Source organism: Danaus plexippus, chromosome 24 (assembly GCF_018135715.1).
Source record: "Danaus plexippus chromosome 24, MEX_DaPlex, whole genome shotgun sequence".
NCBI lineage: Eukaryota > Metazoa > Arthropoda > Insecta > Lepidoptera > Nymphalidae > Danaus > Danaus plexippus.
Window position 1 is genome coordinate 4,552,708 of NC_083552.1, and position 17,794 is coordinate 4,570,501.

General features: G+C 36.9%; 3 protein-coding genes across 3 annotated transcripts; 1 reads left to right on the top strand and 2 right to left on the bottom strand.

Moving 5' to 3' along the window:
* Window positions 1-3,724: 3,724 nt before the first annotated feature.
* Window positions 3,725-5,894, bottom strand: LOC116775831 (heat shock protein 68-like). Its single transcript, XM_032668809.2, has one exon. It carries the CDS (start codon window positions 5,746-5,748, stop codon window positions 3,856-3,858), a length of 1,893 nt encoding a protein of 630 aa, XP_032524700.2. The 5' UTR covers window positions 5,749-5,894; the 3' UTR covers window positions 3,725-3,855.
* Window positions 5,895-10,733: 4,839 nt separating this feature from the next.
* On the bottom strand, window positions 10,734-13,267 carry LOC116775847 (heat shock protein 83). Its single transcript, XM_032668843.2, has one exon. The coding sequence runs from the start codon at window positions 13,109-13,111 to the stop codon at window positions 10,955-10,957; it is 2,157 nt and encodes a 718-aa protein (XP_032524734.1). The 5' UTR covers window positions 13,112-13,267; the 3' UTR covers window positions 10,734-10,954.
* A 2,154-nt stretch (window positions 13,268-15,421) lies between these two features.
* Window positions 15,422-16,202, top strand: LOC116776008 (protein lethal(2)essential for life-like). Its single transcript, XM_032669095.2, has one exon. It carries the CDS (start codon window positions 15,535-15,537, stop codon window positions 16,102-16,104), a length of 570 nt encoding a protein of 189 aa, XP_032524986.2. The 5' UTR covers window positions 15,422-15,534; the 3' UTR covers window positions 16,105-16,202.
* The last annotated feature ends 1,592 nt before the right edge of the window (window positions 16,203-17,794 follow it).

The window sequence follows — 17,794 nt, forward strand, 5'->3', positions numbered from 1 at the left end:
CTATGGTCTTTTGGAATATAACAACAAAAATAGGAATTTTCACCAATAGGTGAGAGCTTGACTTAAAGGATGTCATAACGACTGGGGTTTAACTGCCCGTCCACCAGTTTTTGTTTCAGAGAGTGATTTTCTCGTCAGAAGCCTGAGCAACTTGCGTCCAATTTAACGGTCTCTTAATGGTACATAAGTTAACCGGATTGCGGCTAAGATAATCTGCATGGGACAAAGAACAACCTTTTCTATATTCCAGGTTAGAATCGAATTCTTGGAGGTATACCCACCACCGAGCCCTTGGCAACAAGTCTTTCTTACGTTGGGTAAGTTTTAACGCGTTACAGTCAGTAACCACGATGAAGTGTGGAACCACAAGATAATGCCTGAAATACTCTAATGCCTTAATCACTGCCAGCGTCTTCAGTTCGTACGAGTGGTACTTACTCTTAGCCACCTGAGTGAGTCTACTACAATAAGACAGTACTCGTTTACGATTTCCCTTATGCACTCGCATCATGATGACTCCGTAACCAATCGAGCTCGCATCTGTGTAGTATTTCTATTGACAGGATAGGATCATAAATGGCGAGTACTGGCTCACTTGTAAGACAATCTATGATGGAGTCACGAGCGGCCTGTTTTTCAGCACCTCGATGAAAGTTAATTTTTAGTAAGTGCCGCTATGCAAGCAGCCCTTTGGGAAAACCCAACTATATACCGCCTGTACTAATTCCAACGGTATACCCGCGTCGCCTACTTGTCGTGATCGAGCGAGGTCTCGGATCCTGATGATGATAACATTCTGAATGGTAGCTTCACGTCAAGTCACATGCGTCGGAGAAACCAGATGCCCTATCGACGATAATTCACGCATTTTATAGGGTACACGACGATCGGAAACGAGAGATATATCGCGAACGCGCGTTGGTGTCTGCAACTATCGTGATGACTGCCTATTACAAACGCTACCGGGCGTCAAACCTTTGTAACGCAATTCCTCATAGTCGTGTGAAATCACCGACGCGCGAAGCCCTTGTTTTCGCCTCTAACGTTTTAAAACTCATCATTGCCTCCAAATCAAGTCTCAACATGTTATTCTCATCAGAGGATTGCTCACGGGAACTATTACCCTGACTCTAGCTACGATCACAAGACCACTGCGGCTACAATTGCGTTCACGTTCAGACATTTAGTAACAAAATAAAATAATTAAATAAGTATGATCGCTAGAAATTAACGTATCAACAAACAAACGCAATAAAAGCTTACTCACCGCTTAATCAAAGTAATTAACACAAATTAATATTCTCGATAATAACGTAACACGATATTTAAAATAACTCAGTGTCTAAAAAAAAAGTTATAATGAAATATTTAACAAAACACAAAAAAAATAATGTGTGGGTAAATTGAAATAACAAGGCCTTACCAAACGGGGTTCTCAAAGTACGTATCCCACTTCTGATCTTAGAAACAAGGTAAGAATTGACTTTTAAAAAAATAACATTCGATACAATTCCACCGCTAATTTATTAAATTTACATAAAAACAATAAAAAAACAATACATATGTTATGAGCACTATCAATGGATAGTCACATAGACGCTAGGCACATAGACATTACATATTTACAGACATTACATCATAGACACTATGTCCGAGCAATGGCTCGGTTATACTATAATAAAGGAAAGTTAAAATAAGTTACCCAACATAGAAAAAATAAGAAGTTGGTGGAGAAGAAAGACACCAGGATGCAGATTGTATGAAATGTATGAAAGATAATCTCTGGATATAATGATGAAGGTCGTAATGTCCACAGTTTGAAATTTTGTTGTGATTAGCAATATAATTACATGGTTGGTACTACTGTTTATTGTGTGAATGTTGCCACTCTGCTTAGTCGTTAAAAAAAATATGTCAACTACTTCCGTTCTATGTTGAAGACATGATGTAATCGTGCACATTACGTTGTGTCTAAGATTAATAAAGCTATTGTGCGTTCATCGATATTGAGAATTATTTTATTTAAAATCCAACAGATTTGATTGTTGTTGGAAATCCATTTATTGCATAAAACAGAAAGGTAGGGATAAAGCTGATTTTGTTTTTTTGGTATCGGGTTTGAAAATCCTCATGGAGCCCCGCCGCCCTCGGAGAAGGGCGAAGGGTACTGTCTGACTCTTACTGACTTAAAACCAACGCGTATTCCTAAAGTACCCGTGTGTCTAAGGGGCGGGTACCGCCGAAGCCTTTGTCGCCACCCCCGACAGGTATTGACCCAACAGATGGTCTGGCGGGCCCCGTCACCCATTCTGCGGCCGTCACACGGCGATAAGAGTCACATGTGAGGCGCGCCGGAACACACACCGCCGCTTCGAATGCTGCAGCTCTCTTTGGACGACAAGATGCCCCGAATCTGCCGTCCACAGATCGCGCTATGCGGTGGCCGGAATTCGGCCACCCTACGGCGCCCAATACGTCTGCTGCAGGAGGGGAGATATAAGGCAGCCTCTCTCCATTTCCGCCACCTCCTTTGCGAGCATCACAGTCTTGCAAAAGGTGACGACGGCATGTAGACATAATATGTAAATTATTTTTATTTTATAATAACGAGTGCTTCATTACTTTTATTTTGTCTCGTTGTAAAATCAAAAATAAATAAATTGCCTACCATTTTTATTCCTTGAACTATCTTCAGTATTTTGATTCCATAAGTTGAGCTTATATTATTGGTTAGATCAGTTTAGTATTTTGGATGGTTGATCTTAACTGAGGCCCAAAGACTTTATAGTGGCCGATGGCTTTCGCAGTGGTTTTAGTGGGTAGGGACCTGCCCAGGTCGAGTCTCACACATCCTCTCCGGCCCCACCAAGGCCGGTGAGACGGCTCGTAAAAAGAGTTTCACTGCGTCATCAAAAAAAAAAAAAAGGCCCAAAGACTTTATGTCAAATTTTGCTGATTGGACCAAAGAAGTACCAGCCTCTTACAGATAGTTCATAAAACTTTTTGTTCCCTGCGACTCGTCCGGCATGTTTTTAGGCAGTAATGCCATAGGCAAATATACATTTTAACTTTTATTAACCAAACGAACTCTTTAAGGTCAAGTCGAATGTATGATTCAGTTTTATTACTGTCATTTATAAAAGTAAAGTCTGACCAATATCTGAGAAGTTTCGGTACTGACAACATAAATTTCTTGCATATATGTATAACCAAACATTAATGGTTCGCCCTACAGCGACATCTACATTTAGATGGATGCTGCTGCTTAATACGCACCTTCTAATAGGAGTTACACTACTCTACGATAGATGTCACTTTACTTAAAACATGTAAAAACTAAATGTAGATAAGAAATATTATTGACGATAAAATCCCTGAGATTAAAGATACCTATGTCACAGTTTAATATTATTAATTTTAAGTGAACTTCTTAAGGGCTGTATGTATTTCCAGCTATATTTGCATACATTGTTTTATTCCCGGTCATATTATGAGCGTATTATTATGACGCCGGGCCTTGATATAGTATTTTGGTGTCGGCAGACAATAATTTAACGGACGGCCTAGAAATAAACTCAGTATGAAATATATTAACAGAACGACTTCAACACTTGTAAAATGTCTTTAGTACATAATAAATAAAATTAAAAGTTAATTAACTTAAGCTTTTAATTTACATTTTACTTATGGGAAAATGAGATCAAATAGAAATAATAACAAAATATATATAAAAACATAATTTATTAATATCGTAAAATTTTAAATTAACTTAATTCAACAGATGATCACGTGAGGTTCACAATAAATATCAGTCTTAGCTCCTAACCAGCGACCCGCTCCGGGCCGTGGGCGAGTTTAGTCCACTTCCTCCACCGTGGGTCCGCTGCCCCGCGCCGCCCCGGCCGGCCCGGTCGCCGCCCCCGCGCCGTGTAGCTTGCTCATGATGGGCGAACATACTCTCTGCAGGTCCTTCAGCCGGTGCTCGTACTCCTCCTTCTCGGCCAGCGTGTTGTTGTCCAGCCACCTCAGCGCCTCGTCACACTCGTTCCTCGCCGCGCTCTTGTCTCCGTCGCTCAGCTTCTCTCCGGCGTCCTCTAAGGCCTGCTTCACACTGAACACGTACGACTCCAGCTGGTTCCTCGCCGCCACCCTCTGTCTCTGCCGCTCGTCCTCTTCCTTGTAGCGCTCCGCCTCCGCCAACATGCGCTCGATCTCGCTTTGCGACAGACGCCCCTTGTCGTTCTTGATAACGATGTTCTTGCTACGGCCCGTGCTGTTCTCCTTGGCCGACACGTTAAGGATGCCGTTGGCGTCCAGGTCGAAGGTCACGTCTATCTTGGGCACTCCACGCGGCGCCGGCGGGATGCCCGTCAGGTCAAACGTCCCCAGCAGGTTGTTGTCCTTTGTCATCGCTCGCTCGCCCTCGTACACCTGGATGGTGACGGCCGGCTGGTTGTCCGAGTACGTGGTGAACGTCTGCGACTGCTTGCAGGGGATCTTGCAGTTGCGTTCTATGATCTTCGTCATCACCCCTCCGGCGGTCTCGATGCCCAAAGACAGCGGAGCCACGTCCACGAGCAACACGTCCTGGATCTTCGAGTCGCTCTCTCCGCTCAGGATGGCCGCCTGGACCGCCGCGCCGTAGGCCACCGCTTCGTCCGGATTGATGGACAGGTTGAGCTTCTTGCCGCAGAAGAAGTTCTGCAGCAGGCTCTGCACCTTTGGGATGCGAGTCGATCCACCGACGAGCACCACGTCGTGTATCTGACTCTTGTCCATCTTCGCATCTTTCAGAGCCTTCTCGACCGGCTCCAGGGTACCGCGGAACAGGTCGGAGTTGAGTTCCTCGAACCTGGCGCGGGAGACCCGGGTGTAGAAGTCGATACCCTCGTACAGAGCGTCTATTTCGATCGTCGCTTCGCTGCTGGACGACAGCGTCCTCTTGGCGCGCTCGGCGGCGGTGCGGAGGCGTCGCAACGCGCGAGGGTTGGCTCGAAGGTCTTTCTTGTACTTTCTGACGAATTCTTCAGCGAAATGATTCACCAGCCTGTTGTCAAAGTCCTCGCCTCCGAGATGCGTGTCTCCAGCGGTAGCCTTCACCTCGAACAGCGAGCCCTCGTCGATGGTCAGAATGGACACGTCGAAGGTGCCGCCGCCGAGATCGAAGATTAACACGTTCCGTTCGCCTTTGAGGTTCTTGTCCAGGCCGTAGGCGAGTGCGGCGGCTGTGGGCTCGTTGATGATGCGGAGAACGTTCAGACCTGCGATCGCTCCGGCATCCTTCGTCGCTTGACGCTGGGAGTCGTTGAAGTAAGCCGGAACTGTGACTACAGCGTCGCGAACCGTTGTACCGAGATACGCCTCCGCCGTCTCCTTCATCTTGACCAACACCATGCTGCTGATTTCCTCGGGGGCGAATCTCTTCGTCTCGCCCTTGAACTCCACTTGGATTTTCGGTTTGCTACAGTCGTTGACCACTTTGAAGGGCCAGTGCTTCATGTCGGCTTGTATCTTAGGATCATCGAATTTGCGGCCGATTAACCGTTTCGCGTCGAAGACTGTGTTGTTGGGGTTCAGGGCCACCTGGTTCTTAGCAGCGTCGCCGATCAATCTCTCCGTATCTGTGAATGCGACGTAAGACGGAGTCGTCCTGTTGCCTTGGTCGTTTGCGATGATTTCGACATTTCCATGTTGCCAAACACCAACGCAGGAGTAAGTTGTACCGAGATCAATACCAATAGCGGGCATGTTCTTAAATTTTTCCTCAAATCAAAAACACTCAATAAATACACACTCAATGAAATGCAATAAAACTTGCAAAACTTCGCTTCGGTCGTACCGAACTCTTCGTCTTCTCTGTTTCGTATTTCAAATTATTCTGAATAAACGCGCCAAGAGCGGTGTTTATATATTAAACGAATAGAAATCGAGAATATTCGACCATCTACTAGAATAAACCAATCGGCGTACGTCGAAATTTCTAGATATTTTAAGGTCAACCAATGGGAACAAAGTACGTCACGATAAAGTGAGACATAATATGATGCCATCGCATGTTTCAGTGTTACAATACTAATAAATTCTACTCATTTCTCAGGAAAAGAGCTGAAAAACTATAACTTTATTTTAAATTACAATTTTTTTTCTTTGTTTAAATTTAACGTTATTCCGATAAGTTTTGATTGAACCTCGATATAACATTATTATTTAATTAAAACGTCTTCAAACCCTTTTTTTTTGTAAATGGAATTTAGAATGAAAAACTGTGATTTACCTTTATTTTTCATAATAATGTCATTAATTATGTAATTAAGACATATTTTTCACTTTTAAAATTTTTATTTCCATACCAAATTTATATGGGTAATTTATAATTTGGTACTGGCAACATTCCCCAGAAGTCTAAAAAGGACTTTGAAGCAATGTGAGAATGAGATGGTTTATTATAGTTAACATGCATCAGAAAGAGAGCAGGATACAGAATCGATGCAGAACATTTATATTCGGTATCCATTTATGTTCCTCTGGACTCTGGAATTAAATAGAGTTCTACTGGAACATTCCAGAAAAAAACTATTGAATAACTCGAAGCGATGGGTGTATCAAAACTTTCTTATTTAAATTTGTACAAAGATTTTTAGAAATGAAATAGAATATATATATCTTAAAATTTCCTTATGAAAAAAAAAAACTTAGAACACTTAATATAAATAATCGGTATTTATTAAATACAATTAAACTACAAATGTTTTTTGACTAGAAAAAGCAATATTTTCTCATGGAAATGCTTCCTATGGGAGTACGCTAAGAATTATATTAATTAATTACGTTAAATATTGGTCTCGAATAATATAAATAAAATATGATGTCAAAATGTTAAGATTTAAAATTTTATATGAGAGCTGCATCCATAGGAATCTATTATTAAAATTTAATTTAATAAAAAATATCTTTATGATCTTTAAATGACTTGTAACTATAATATAAAACTTATTTTTAAATGAATCTCTAATATTCTGAATGTCGCCATGTAACGCTAATATCTACATTTAAGGATTTGGTATCGCTAATCTAGAAACATCTTTTTTATTTTGAACTGCCTTGTAGCTCGTTTATATCTTGAGTATTATTAGATGTCTTAAAATAAACAGTCTCACGACATCTTAATATACCAATTCAGAAGACTGAAATTAATTTGAGGAATTTACTTACGAATTATATGTTTACTAAGGGCAAAGTGAATGCCAATTTACAAAATTAATCATTATTTTTCATGTTCCAGCGACTTTTTTACTATATATTAAATTATGTTTTACATGTAAACTTCCTATTTTTTACATATTAGGCTTTTTAGCTGAGTATTGTGATATCGATATGGAAGCAATTGCAAAAACAAATTTTCGTAATTAAAAAAGTATTTACTATACATATATTATATATTAACTTGGTTTATATTAGTACCATTTGTAGCATAATGGGTCCAGAATAAAATAGTTTTGTATTAACAAGTTTCTGTTCATAAAAATGGTAATTGAATTAATACTCTTCAAACTGCAAGCAGACGCCATATGCAGCTCAAAATCGATAGTTCTAGAATATTCTAGAGTTTACTTGATTTGGATACACTAAGGGGTCACCAAGTTGCCATTCAATAATAGACTTTATTTGTAACAAGTTACAAGAATTTTCTAGAAATGCATAAAACGCATGCGCAGTGAAACGCATCTCGAATTAAGGTGTGGACTGTGGAATATTCTAGAAAGGACAAATGTTAAAGAGCGACGATGAAAGTTTCAAATTTCAATAGAACTTTCTAGAATGCCATTCGCGAATTCGTTATGTATTATTATTTTCAGTAACAAATTCATATTAATTTAAAATATAACCCATTGTTTTTATCCTTTGTAAGAGTTATACGTTTTGTAATAGTGATTATATAGTTTTTATTACCCTTTGTATTGTCTCTTATAAGTAGGTACCACTAATTAGTAATGAATATAATATTATTCATTTTAATTCTTCTTTGCAAACTCAAAAGTTCTAATGTCAAAATGTTATAAATTTGATTATTGCGAATTTAGAAAAAATCATACAAAAATCTATCTCCGAGGAAAGCAAATGCTGAAATTTACATTGATAAGATTTTCCTATTAATTATTAATATAACTTCACTAGTTTTTGTCTTCACTAGGTTTAGTGAGAAATGTATAGGGTATTAAAAATAAAGATATGGTACTTCATCAACTGCCATCGATGTTTATACTAGTATATGTCACGTGACTTCATGCAAATTACAGCCATTATGCCGTGATCTCGCCTGAAATACACGGAATTTCGGAATAAATCAGAGAGTGTCTTATACCGACGTGTAAGTTAAAGTTTTATAAAAATCGTAAAGACATGCATATTGCATACATTAAAACATATCCAAAAATGCTTATTTCTTCACAATTATTCGCATTTATTATTCTATTGTATGTATATGTATTTATATCGAAACTGCCGCCATTTTTAAGACAAGACTTGCAAGACTTTTCTTTTACGTGTAAATTATCAGAGCATATATGAGAAAAAGTTTAAAAATAGGTTTTGACCTTGTATAAATTTAAACTATTTCTCAGATTTTAATTGAATCTAATAAAACGGGTTAACTGTTTATTCAAAAATTTTCAAACACTGAACGTAATCTGAAAATAATAGTTTCGTAAACATTTACTTCTTAATATATTATGTCATAATAAATTTTAGGTATCGACTCTTGCCACTCCGCATAATATGGCAGCCTTCCAGTTGAACATATCTATTTAATCTCTAACAGAAATAAAATAAACTATGCTTCAATGTTTCATATTACCTTTCATGTATAATACAATTAGTGCGCAGTAAAATATTTCTTAGTATAAATAAGTACAAAATTTGCTAATATTAACAATATGCTTAGCACAAGTTTGGGACCTCACACTACTTACGAAGCACTTCCTGTTTCTCATTCACTAACCTACGTTCATATAATGTGAGAAAATTTATGAATGAAATGTTACCTTTTACTGTTAACGATCCGTATATACTATAAATACAAACTTCTGGTAAGCATACTTATTTTGACAATTTGCTAGAAGGAAATAAATTTTTATATAGAAAATATCAAATTGAATGAATAAAACAAGTTATAACAATCGTCAATTCTTTATAATCTGTGGTTTATGAATAAATAAGGATGTAACGTTTTATAATCACAGCACGCTTGTAAGATATGTATATACGCCAAAGCTACACTTTAATTTATTATCTAGGTATATATATTATATATTCATTCTATTCATAAAATTCATTAGTATAATAAAATTAACACACGTAAGTATGGGACGTATACAGAGTAAAAATAATTTGCAAAAATATATTTCAGATCTTTCCATTTTGGTATTTCATGAGATTATAAACAAAAATACATAAATTTGAGGTTCATTGATCGTTCCTCGAATGTAATAATTGTGTTTTCTAGAAATATCTTTGCATTCAAACTCGTAACCAGATGTATTTGATGTTCTATTTTTGAAATCATCATTAATATTTCTCGTAATATATATCAATTGCATTACAAATTGAATTTTTAAATGTAATTCTAGTCAGAAAATGTCTTATAATCCTGACCAGGGTCTTTCAATTTGTATAATTTAGGTCATAGGCTAGGTTTTCAGGTGCAACTTGCCTTACTATGTATTGATCAGCCATGAGATAAAAGTAGGTCGGACAGGCGCATTAGCCAGAATATTTAAATAGCACATAGAATTTACTAGATAAACATTCGTTTCTCAAAAACGAACTAGATTATTAGTAGGGCCCCACAAGCAAGCCTTTGTTAAATTGCTTCTAGATAAAGATGATATTATACTTGCATCTGAGTAAACACTTATACTATATTACACATATGTATTTATATATACAGCTTTTAGAAAATAAAATCTATATTTGTAAAACCTACCGTGGTGCCACCTACTAACAATTTATAGATTATCTATATACGTTGAAACTTTGTACGTTAGATGGCGCTGAAATGAAAGTTTTCAACCTTTTATTTTTTGCTTGTATTAAGATTTAAGACATATTCCTAGCTTTTAAATAGAAATTGTTTCCATCACGTCACGAGAAAACGGCTGGATCGACTTCAGTTGAAGTTACATATATACAAAAATTCGTATTTCCTCTTTAAAAAAAAAAAATAATGTACTTATCCATTAAATACATCAGTGTTTTAGTGTACTTAATAAAGCTGTTATTACATTTAACGCGGACAAAGTTTCGGTTATCAGCTAGAAAAAAAAAAGATACTTAATAGTTAATATAACACTGCTCCGAGCTAAATGAACAGCTAGTTTTAATTTCCTAAAACTTCAAAGATTAGATAGGAGTAGTTTCAATAAACGGTGTATCCGATATCCTGCTAAAATCTAAATAAAGTTACGTTGCAACTAGGAACCATTTGCTCAATTTAACAAAAATAGAATTGTTCCATAACCAAGTATATGAAATTGAGAATGATATTCATTAAAAAAAACTAAAGAGTAAAATAATTTAAGACTTATTTCAAATATGAAAAAACAAAATTAAAACATTTCCTTTCGTATAATGTTGCTATTTTTTTATTGTTTATTCAAAACCATTGGACTTGTTCGTGGTCTTAAAATCTCTTCTAATCATTTTTTTAAATTGTATGGTCAAATAAAACAACCAAATACATTGAGAGTTGTAGTTTTATTAGAGCTGATTGATCAAATGCTAAGCCTACAACTTGATACAGTGAAGTACTTAACATCTAAGGCATCAAACAAATTAAAATCACAGTTTAAATACATTACATGTAGTAACATTCATGGAATTTGAACTAAAATCAGTCTTTGGCTGTACACCAGTGCACGAAACAAACTTCCAGACCATTAAAACATGGTTAGACAACTTAATCGACCTCCTCCATGCGAGACGCGTCGTCGGCGTCTCCCTCCAGCGGCGGCACGTCTCCGGCGCTTCCTTCTTCAACCGGGATGGGTTCCTCCTCGTCGATGCCGAGACCCAACTTGATCATGCGGTAGATTCTGGAGGCGTGTACCTGGGGCTCGTCGAGGGCGAAGCCGGACGACAGCAAGGCAGTCTCGTATAACAAGATGACCAAGTCCTTGACGGCCTTGTCGTTCTTGTCGGCCTCGGCCTTCTGCCTCAGAGTCTCCACGATGGAATGGTCGGGGTTGATCTCGAGGTGTTTCTTGGCCGCCATGTATCCCATAGTGGATGTGTCCCGGAGAGCCTGGGCCTTCATGATCCTTTCCATGTTAGCCGACCATCCGTACTGCGCCGTGACAATACAGCAAGGAGATTCGACCAGCCTGTTGGACACGACCACCTTCTCCACCTTGCTGTCCAGGATGTTCTTCATCACCTTGCAGAGATTCTCAAACTTGACTTTGTCCTCCTCGCGTTTCTTCTTCTCTTCCTCGTCCTCGGGAAGCTCCAAGCCTTCCTTTGTTACGGAGACGAGTGTCTTGCCGTCGTATTCTCTCATCTGTTGTACTACATACTCGTCGATCGGCTCGGTCATGTACACTACTTCATAACCACGTTTCTTGACCCTCTCGACGAAGGAAGAGTTGGCTACTTGGTCTCTGTTTTCACCAGTGATGTAGTAGATGTGTTTCTGGTTCTCCTTCATACGTGACACGTACTCCTTAAGAGAGCACGCCTCATCGCCAGAGGCGGAGGTGTGGTAACGCAGCAAGTCTGCTAGTTTGGAGCGATTTTGAGAGTCCTCGTGGATTCCGAGTTTCAAGTTCTTGCTGAACTGTTCGTAGTATTTCTTGTAGTTCTCCTTGTCTTCGGCCAACTCTTCAAACAGTTCAAGGCATTTCTTGACTAAGTTCTTCCTAATGACCTTAAGGATCTTGTTCTGTTGGAGCATCTCACGAGAGATGTTTAGAGGCAGATCCTCACTGTCGACCACACCCTTGATGAAATTCAGGTATTCTGGAATAAGATCTTCACAGTTGTCCATGATGAAGACCCTGCGGACGTACAGCTTGATGTTGTTCTTGCGCTTCTTATTCTCAAAAAGATCGAAGGGAGCGCGGCGGGGTACAAACAGGAGAGCGCGGAATTCGAGCTGTCCTTCAACGCTGAAGTGCTTGACCGCCAAATGGTCTTCCCAGTCGTTGGTCAGGGATTTGTAGAAGTCACCATACTCCTCCTGGGTGATGTCATCGGCGTTTCTTGTCCAGATGGGCTTCGTCTTGTTAAGTTCTTCATCTTCTGTGTACTTCTCCTTGATAGTCTTCTTCTTTTTCTTCTTGTCCTTGCTGTCTTCCTCATCATCTTCTCCAACATCTTCAATTTTAGGCTTCTCGTCCTCCTTCTCATCTTCTTTCTTCTCTTCCTCGGCTTCATCGTCAGACAGCTCCTTTTCACGTTCCTTCTCTACTACCAACTTGATGGGGTAGCCGATGAATTGAGAATGTTTCTTGACGATTTCTTTAATCTTGTGTTCTTCCATGTATTCGGCTAAGTCCTCTTTAACGTGGAGCACGATCTTGGTACCGCGTCCGAGGGGCTCACCTTGGTCAGGGCGGACTGTGAAGGATCCACCCGCTGCCGACTCCCACACATATTGCTCGTCATCATTGTGCTTGGAATGTACTGTGACCCTGTCGGCTACCAAGTAGCAAGAGTAGAAACCCACACCAAATTGACCAATCATGCTGATATCGGCTCCAGCTTGCAATGCTTCCATGAACGCCTTAGTACCTGACTTAGCGATGGTACCCAAGTTGTTCACGAGGTCAGCCTTGGTCATACCAATACCGGTATCAATAATTGTAAGGGTTCCCTCACTCTTGTTGGGAATAATTTTAATGTACAATTCCTTACCACTGTCAAGCTTCGAGGGATCCGTAAGTGATTCATAGCGGATCTTGTCTAAAGCGTCGGAGGAATTTGAGATCAACTCACGGAGGAAAATTTCTTTGTTAGAATAGAAGGTGTTGATGATCAATGACATGAGCTGGGCGATCTCCGCCTGGAAGGCGAAGGTCTCCACCTCTGCGGGCGCTGTCTCCATTTCTTCAGGCATTGTGCAATTTAATTAACTTCAACTGATATACAACGAACAGTGTCTTGATGCTTCTAGTACAACGCGGTTTCACTTAGCACGTGGTAGAAAAATCACAACGAACAATACTTGTAATACGTCTCTCTTCGCAGCTTTTGATTCACAAATGACGCTGATCGTAACATCTAGTCGCTTATATAGCATTCCTTCCGGTGCGACATCTGTGAGTGAATAGAAATTTCTCGACTCGTCGCCGCATTTTCCAGGGGTTTTAAACTGTTTCTGCATTTGAATCATTTTTACGTTCAAGTCCGTAAAATATTATACTTTGTATGTAAAATGTGAATACATATGTATAGTTTTACTCAAATTCTTGAATATTATAATGAACATAAAATGGCTTTTAGGTTACTAGTGCAAATTTATAATGTAACTGCGAAATGTTTATCTGGTAGAACAAGCCAAACTGAAATTTTCTCAGTACTCTTTCGTAGATTTTCTCAACGCTATAATTATTTAAACTTAAGCCTCGATATACTTCGTTAGCATATTTATCAAATTATAGTTATCTACATTTTAACGTTAATAAAATTATTTTTTTAATAAGTTATTAGTTTTACACCTTATTCGGCAAAATGATCGATAAAAGATATTTATTGTTATATTTTACAAACGTTAACTACTAGCTGATAAAAAAGTAAAAAATTATTGTATGTGAAATATATTTAGACCATAATGTTTGTGATACCTACGCCCACAGCTTGTTTTCCTACTTGCCGCTAGATGGCAAGTCAGATAATAAGACAATATTTCAGAGAATGTTCTGGAACATTCGAGAATCTTCCATCGGAAGTTTGTCAAATGAAAAAACTGAAACATATTTTCTTATTTAATGGTTTTCATAAGATAAAAGACTTAATTTAACAATCCTTTTAATAAACAAAGACACATTTTGCATTCATAAAAGTGACTTTTTTCATCAAAATAGTGGTTTGTCTAGAATGTTCTATGAACTTCCGGCATAACTTGTATCTATTCGCCACTGACGGCGCTGCTTGTATCCTGTCTGATATCAAATACAACTACCGGTAGTATAACCTCTGTTTCTAGATACTTGTTCGAAAACTTTATTGATTTTATGAAATAGCGCATCCATATTGCATATACTTATGGAATGCATCTTGTGTTAAGTTTTTCATATTATATTAATGTTAGAATTAGCTTATTATTTAGTATTATTGCCTTAAACTGGAAAATGTGCACTCATGATTTGTGCCGGCATATGAAGTAAACAGTAATACTTAAAATTTAAGAACACATGCACGCACACACTACTTTATTATTATGATACTTAAATAAAAATGTATAAAATTATACATTTGTTACTGACAACAATTTCATTTACAATTTACTACTTTTGTTACAACATGTACGTTAAATATAGGTATATACGAAAACCTACCTTTGGAAATATTTCTCCATTGAATAATTAAATTATTTATACATTGAACATTTAATAAATCGGAATATATATATAGTAAGATTCTATAGTATAACCTAACTTTTTGTAGATTACCAACAATGTAACAAGATTACTCGCCATAGTTGCTTGTTATATTTGTCTAGTTATTTATAATCTTACAACATTATATTATTTGGAATTTTAGTTTTATTGTAAGTATAATGCTATATTTAGAACTAAATAAAAATTGAAACTACGTTTCGCTAATTTTTGTCAAGAATGCATTCATGTTTGTCTTTAATAAGATCAGTACAAGGCACATGTATAATTTACAGAATGTTTAATGAGAAATTAAGTAAAATTATGATTTGTCACAAATAACTTGTTTAACTACAATGTAAAATACGCATAATTAAATTTAAAATAAACAAAATTTATAAACAGTTGGATAGTTTTGTTTAATTTTGTTTTATATTAGTTTTAATAGCAACAGACGTAATTTTTTTGTTACAATGTACTTCATTGATTGAAGTAAAACAAGAGAATTACGCCATCTATCAGTGGATATAGATATTCCCACTGAAGTTATGCTTTCAATCTGTAGATGTCAGGTTTAGGCAATCTAAATTGATAAAAGTAAATTATTTTACATTCCATCTAATTAAATTAAAAATTTTCAAACGATATTTCTATTTATCTTTCTTTATTTCTATAATAACAGGTCAGTGTTTTGTGAATTTTTTACCAAAAATAATATTAGTGTTTCTACTCATCGTTAGATGGCGCTTTATTTTTCACGAACTTTCTACCATTTGCTAGAAAACTACCGAATGTTCACTAGTCTCAATATATAAAGCTAGCGCTCAGCTTCAGCGTCAGTTGTTTGTATACAGCGCTATTGTTGACAGGACTTCAACAAACGAAGAACTGTGTTTTACAATTACTTGACTTTCAGTACTTATTATTAAATCGGCGTCTTAAAATGGCTTTGCTACCATACTTATTGGATTATGAAATGAGACCTCGTCGAATTCGCGATCAGCTATTTGGGCTGGATCTGGCACACGATGATTTTCTCTCTGATATCCTGGATAGACCATTGAGGAACTATATGCGACCGTGGAGAAACCTTTCTAATCTGGCACGGGATGTCGGCAGCACTATTAAAACGGACAAAGACAAGTTCCAAGTGAATTTAGACGTGCAGCATTTTGCACCTGAAGAAATATCTGTCAAGATAACTGATAACTATGTAGTGGTTGAAGGTCAACACGAGGAGAAGAAAGACGAGCATGGATATATTTCAAGACAGTTTAAACGAAGATATTTGATACCGGAAGGATGTAACAGTGAAGCTGTCGAGTCCAAACTATCTTCAGATGGAGTTCTAACGATCACTGCACCTAAATTACCTTCAGATAAAGGTGAGAGGATCATACCCATTTCCCAAACTGGTCCTGTAAGAAGGAAATTAACTGATTCAGAGGACCACCAACCAAATGGAGAAGCAGCTGAAGAGGCCAAGACCCCGCAGAAGAAAAGAAGGCGATAAAATTACACGATTATTATTATTGTCTTTAATTATAAGTACAAATAATGCGAAGTAAGACTGATTTTTTCTAATAAATTAATTTAAGGTAAAATATTAAAGTGTAGTTTTATTTCGTTTCTTACAGTTTTTTTACCCAAAATTTTTTAATTTCGTAATTTTCTTGTCCATATATTTTCATTGCTCTAAGTATTAAGTATTGTTTTGTAATTCTTATGTTAGTTTAATTGTAAAACGTTTAACGAGTCGCAACCTGAAAAGTTAAACTACTCATAAGTACACTTCTCATTCAAAAAAACTTCCACTACTTCTCGGTAGGTGGCTCTTCAAATAAAATGACTACTCGTTATTACTGTTCTTTTTTTTTTGTGGATCAGAAAATAATTCTTAAAACTTATATATTTAAGAAGTTAGGGGACCGTGAGATAAAAACCACGTATTGTTACTAACAATAAGATCTGGTTTTGCGTATACTCTAGGGTGAGCAGGTATAAACTCGAATCTTTTTATATTTGGTACAATATTTAGTGTGACGCATATTTCTTGTTATCAGTTAGCAATACGAATTATTTCAAGTATAAATTATGTCTATTTCATGTCTTGGGAGTAACAAAAAGGAAAGTAATGTATTTAAAAAGGGCTATAAGTGCAATATAACAAAAAAAAATGCAAAGTAATTGTGAAAGGCGATGAAATAAATATTAATTCCGGTCATAATAAATTGTCATTACAAGTACCACAATTAACTCTGAACACCTTACAGAAAATTTGATAATAAAGATTTCTTTGAAATTCCACGGGCCACGGTTTTATCGATAAAGATTTGTCACCTGACTTAGTTATTATCAATGATCAAGCGTTGCTAACACATTTGCGAACTTCTTTACCAGATTTGAGCGAACCTAATATGGTTAGTGTATTTTTTTCCTAAATTGGTTTCTTTGATAAATACATCTTATTTTAAAATGTCTTTGTATATTACATGTTCTCATCAAATATTATAAGTTCTCACGGATCTCAGTTTCACAAGTGGTAGAATAAAACTTTTTTTTTTTAAGTCGAAATGTCACTGCTTCAGATCAAAAAACCTATTAAATAAGCATGGATTCCCAATACTTCAATTTTATCCTATCCATAGGCAACTGATGACATTATTTATGAAACAATTGCTACTCGTATTTTAAGAATTACACACATTATTTAATTAATACTTAAGCAACGGTTAGTATTCAATAGTTAATTGTATTCAACTATTGTTTGGGCATGCAAAGATGAGTTAGGTAGTCAGTTTCTATTCTAGATGATACACCTATTGTCCAATAGATGGAGTGTATGTAAAAGCTTTTGTAACTATATGTTAGATGGCGGTGTAGATATTTTTGTACACATTAAGGGTTGATATATGTGGGGTTTCCCTGGTACAGTGATGATTGATGGGAACGTATTTGCTAAACCTTAAATTATATTTTATTAAGTTTATGTAATGGTTATGTTTCCTGAGATATAAGTCTAAGTAGAATTCACATACACAGTGTATATGAAAACAGATGTACTTTATATTTCGGAAGGAAACTCTTTATTAAATTTCATAAACGTAAAATTCTTTTCATTTTCCCGTTGATATCTGTACATAACAGAGATATAAAAATTTTACTTTTAGCTTTCTCGTCTTTTCCCTATGCCAGTAACATTA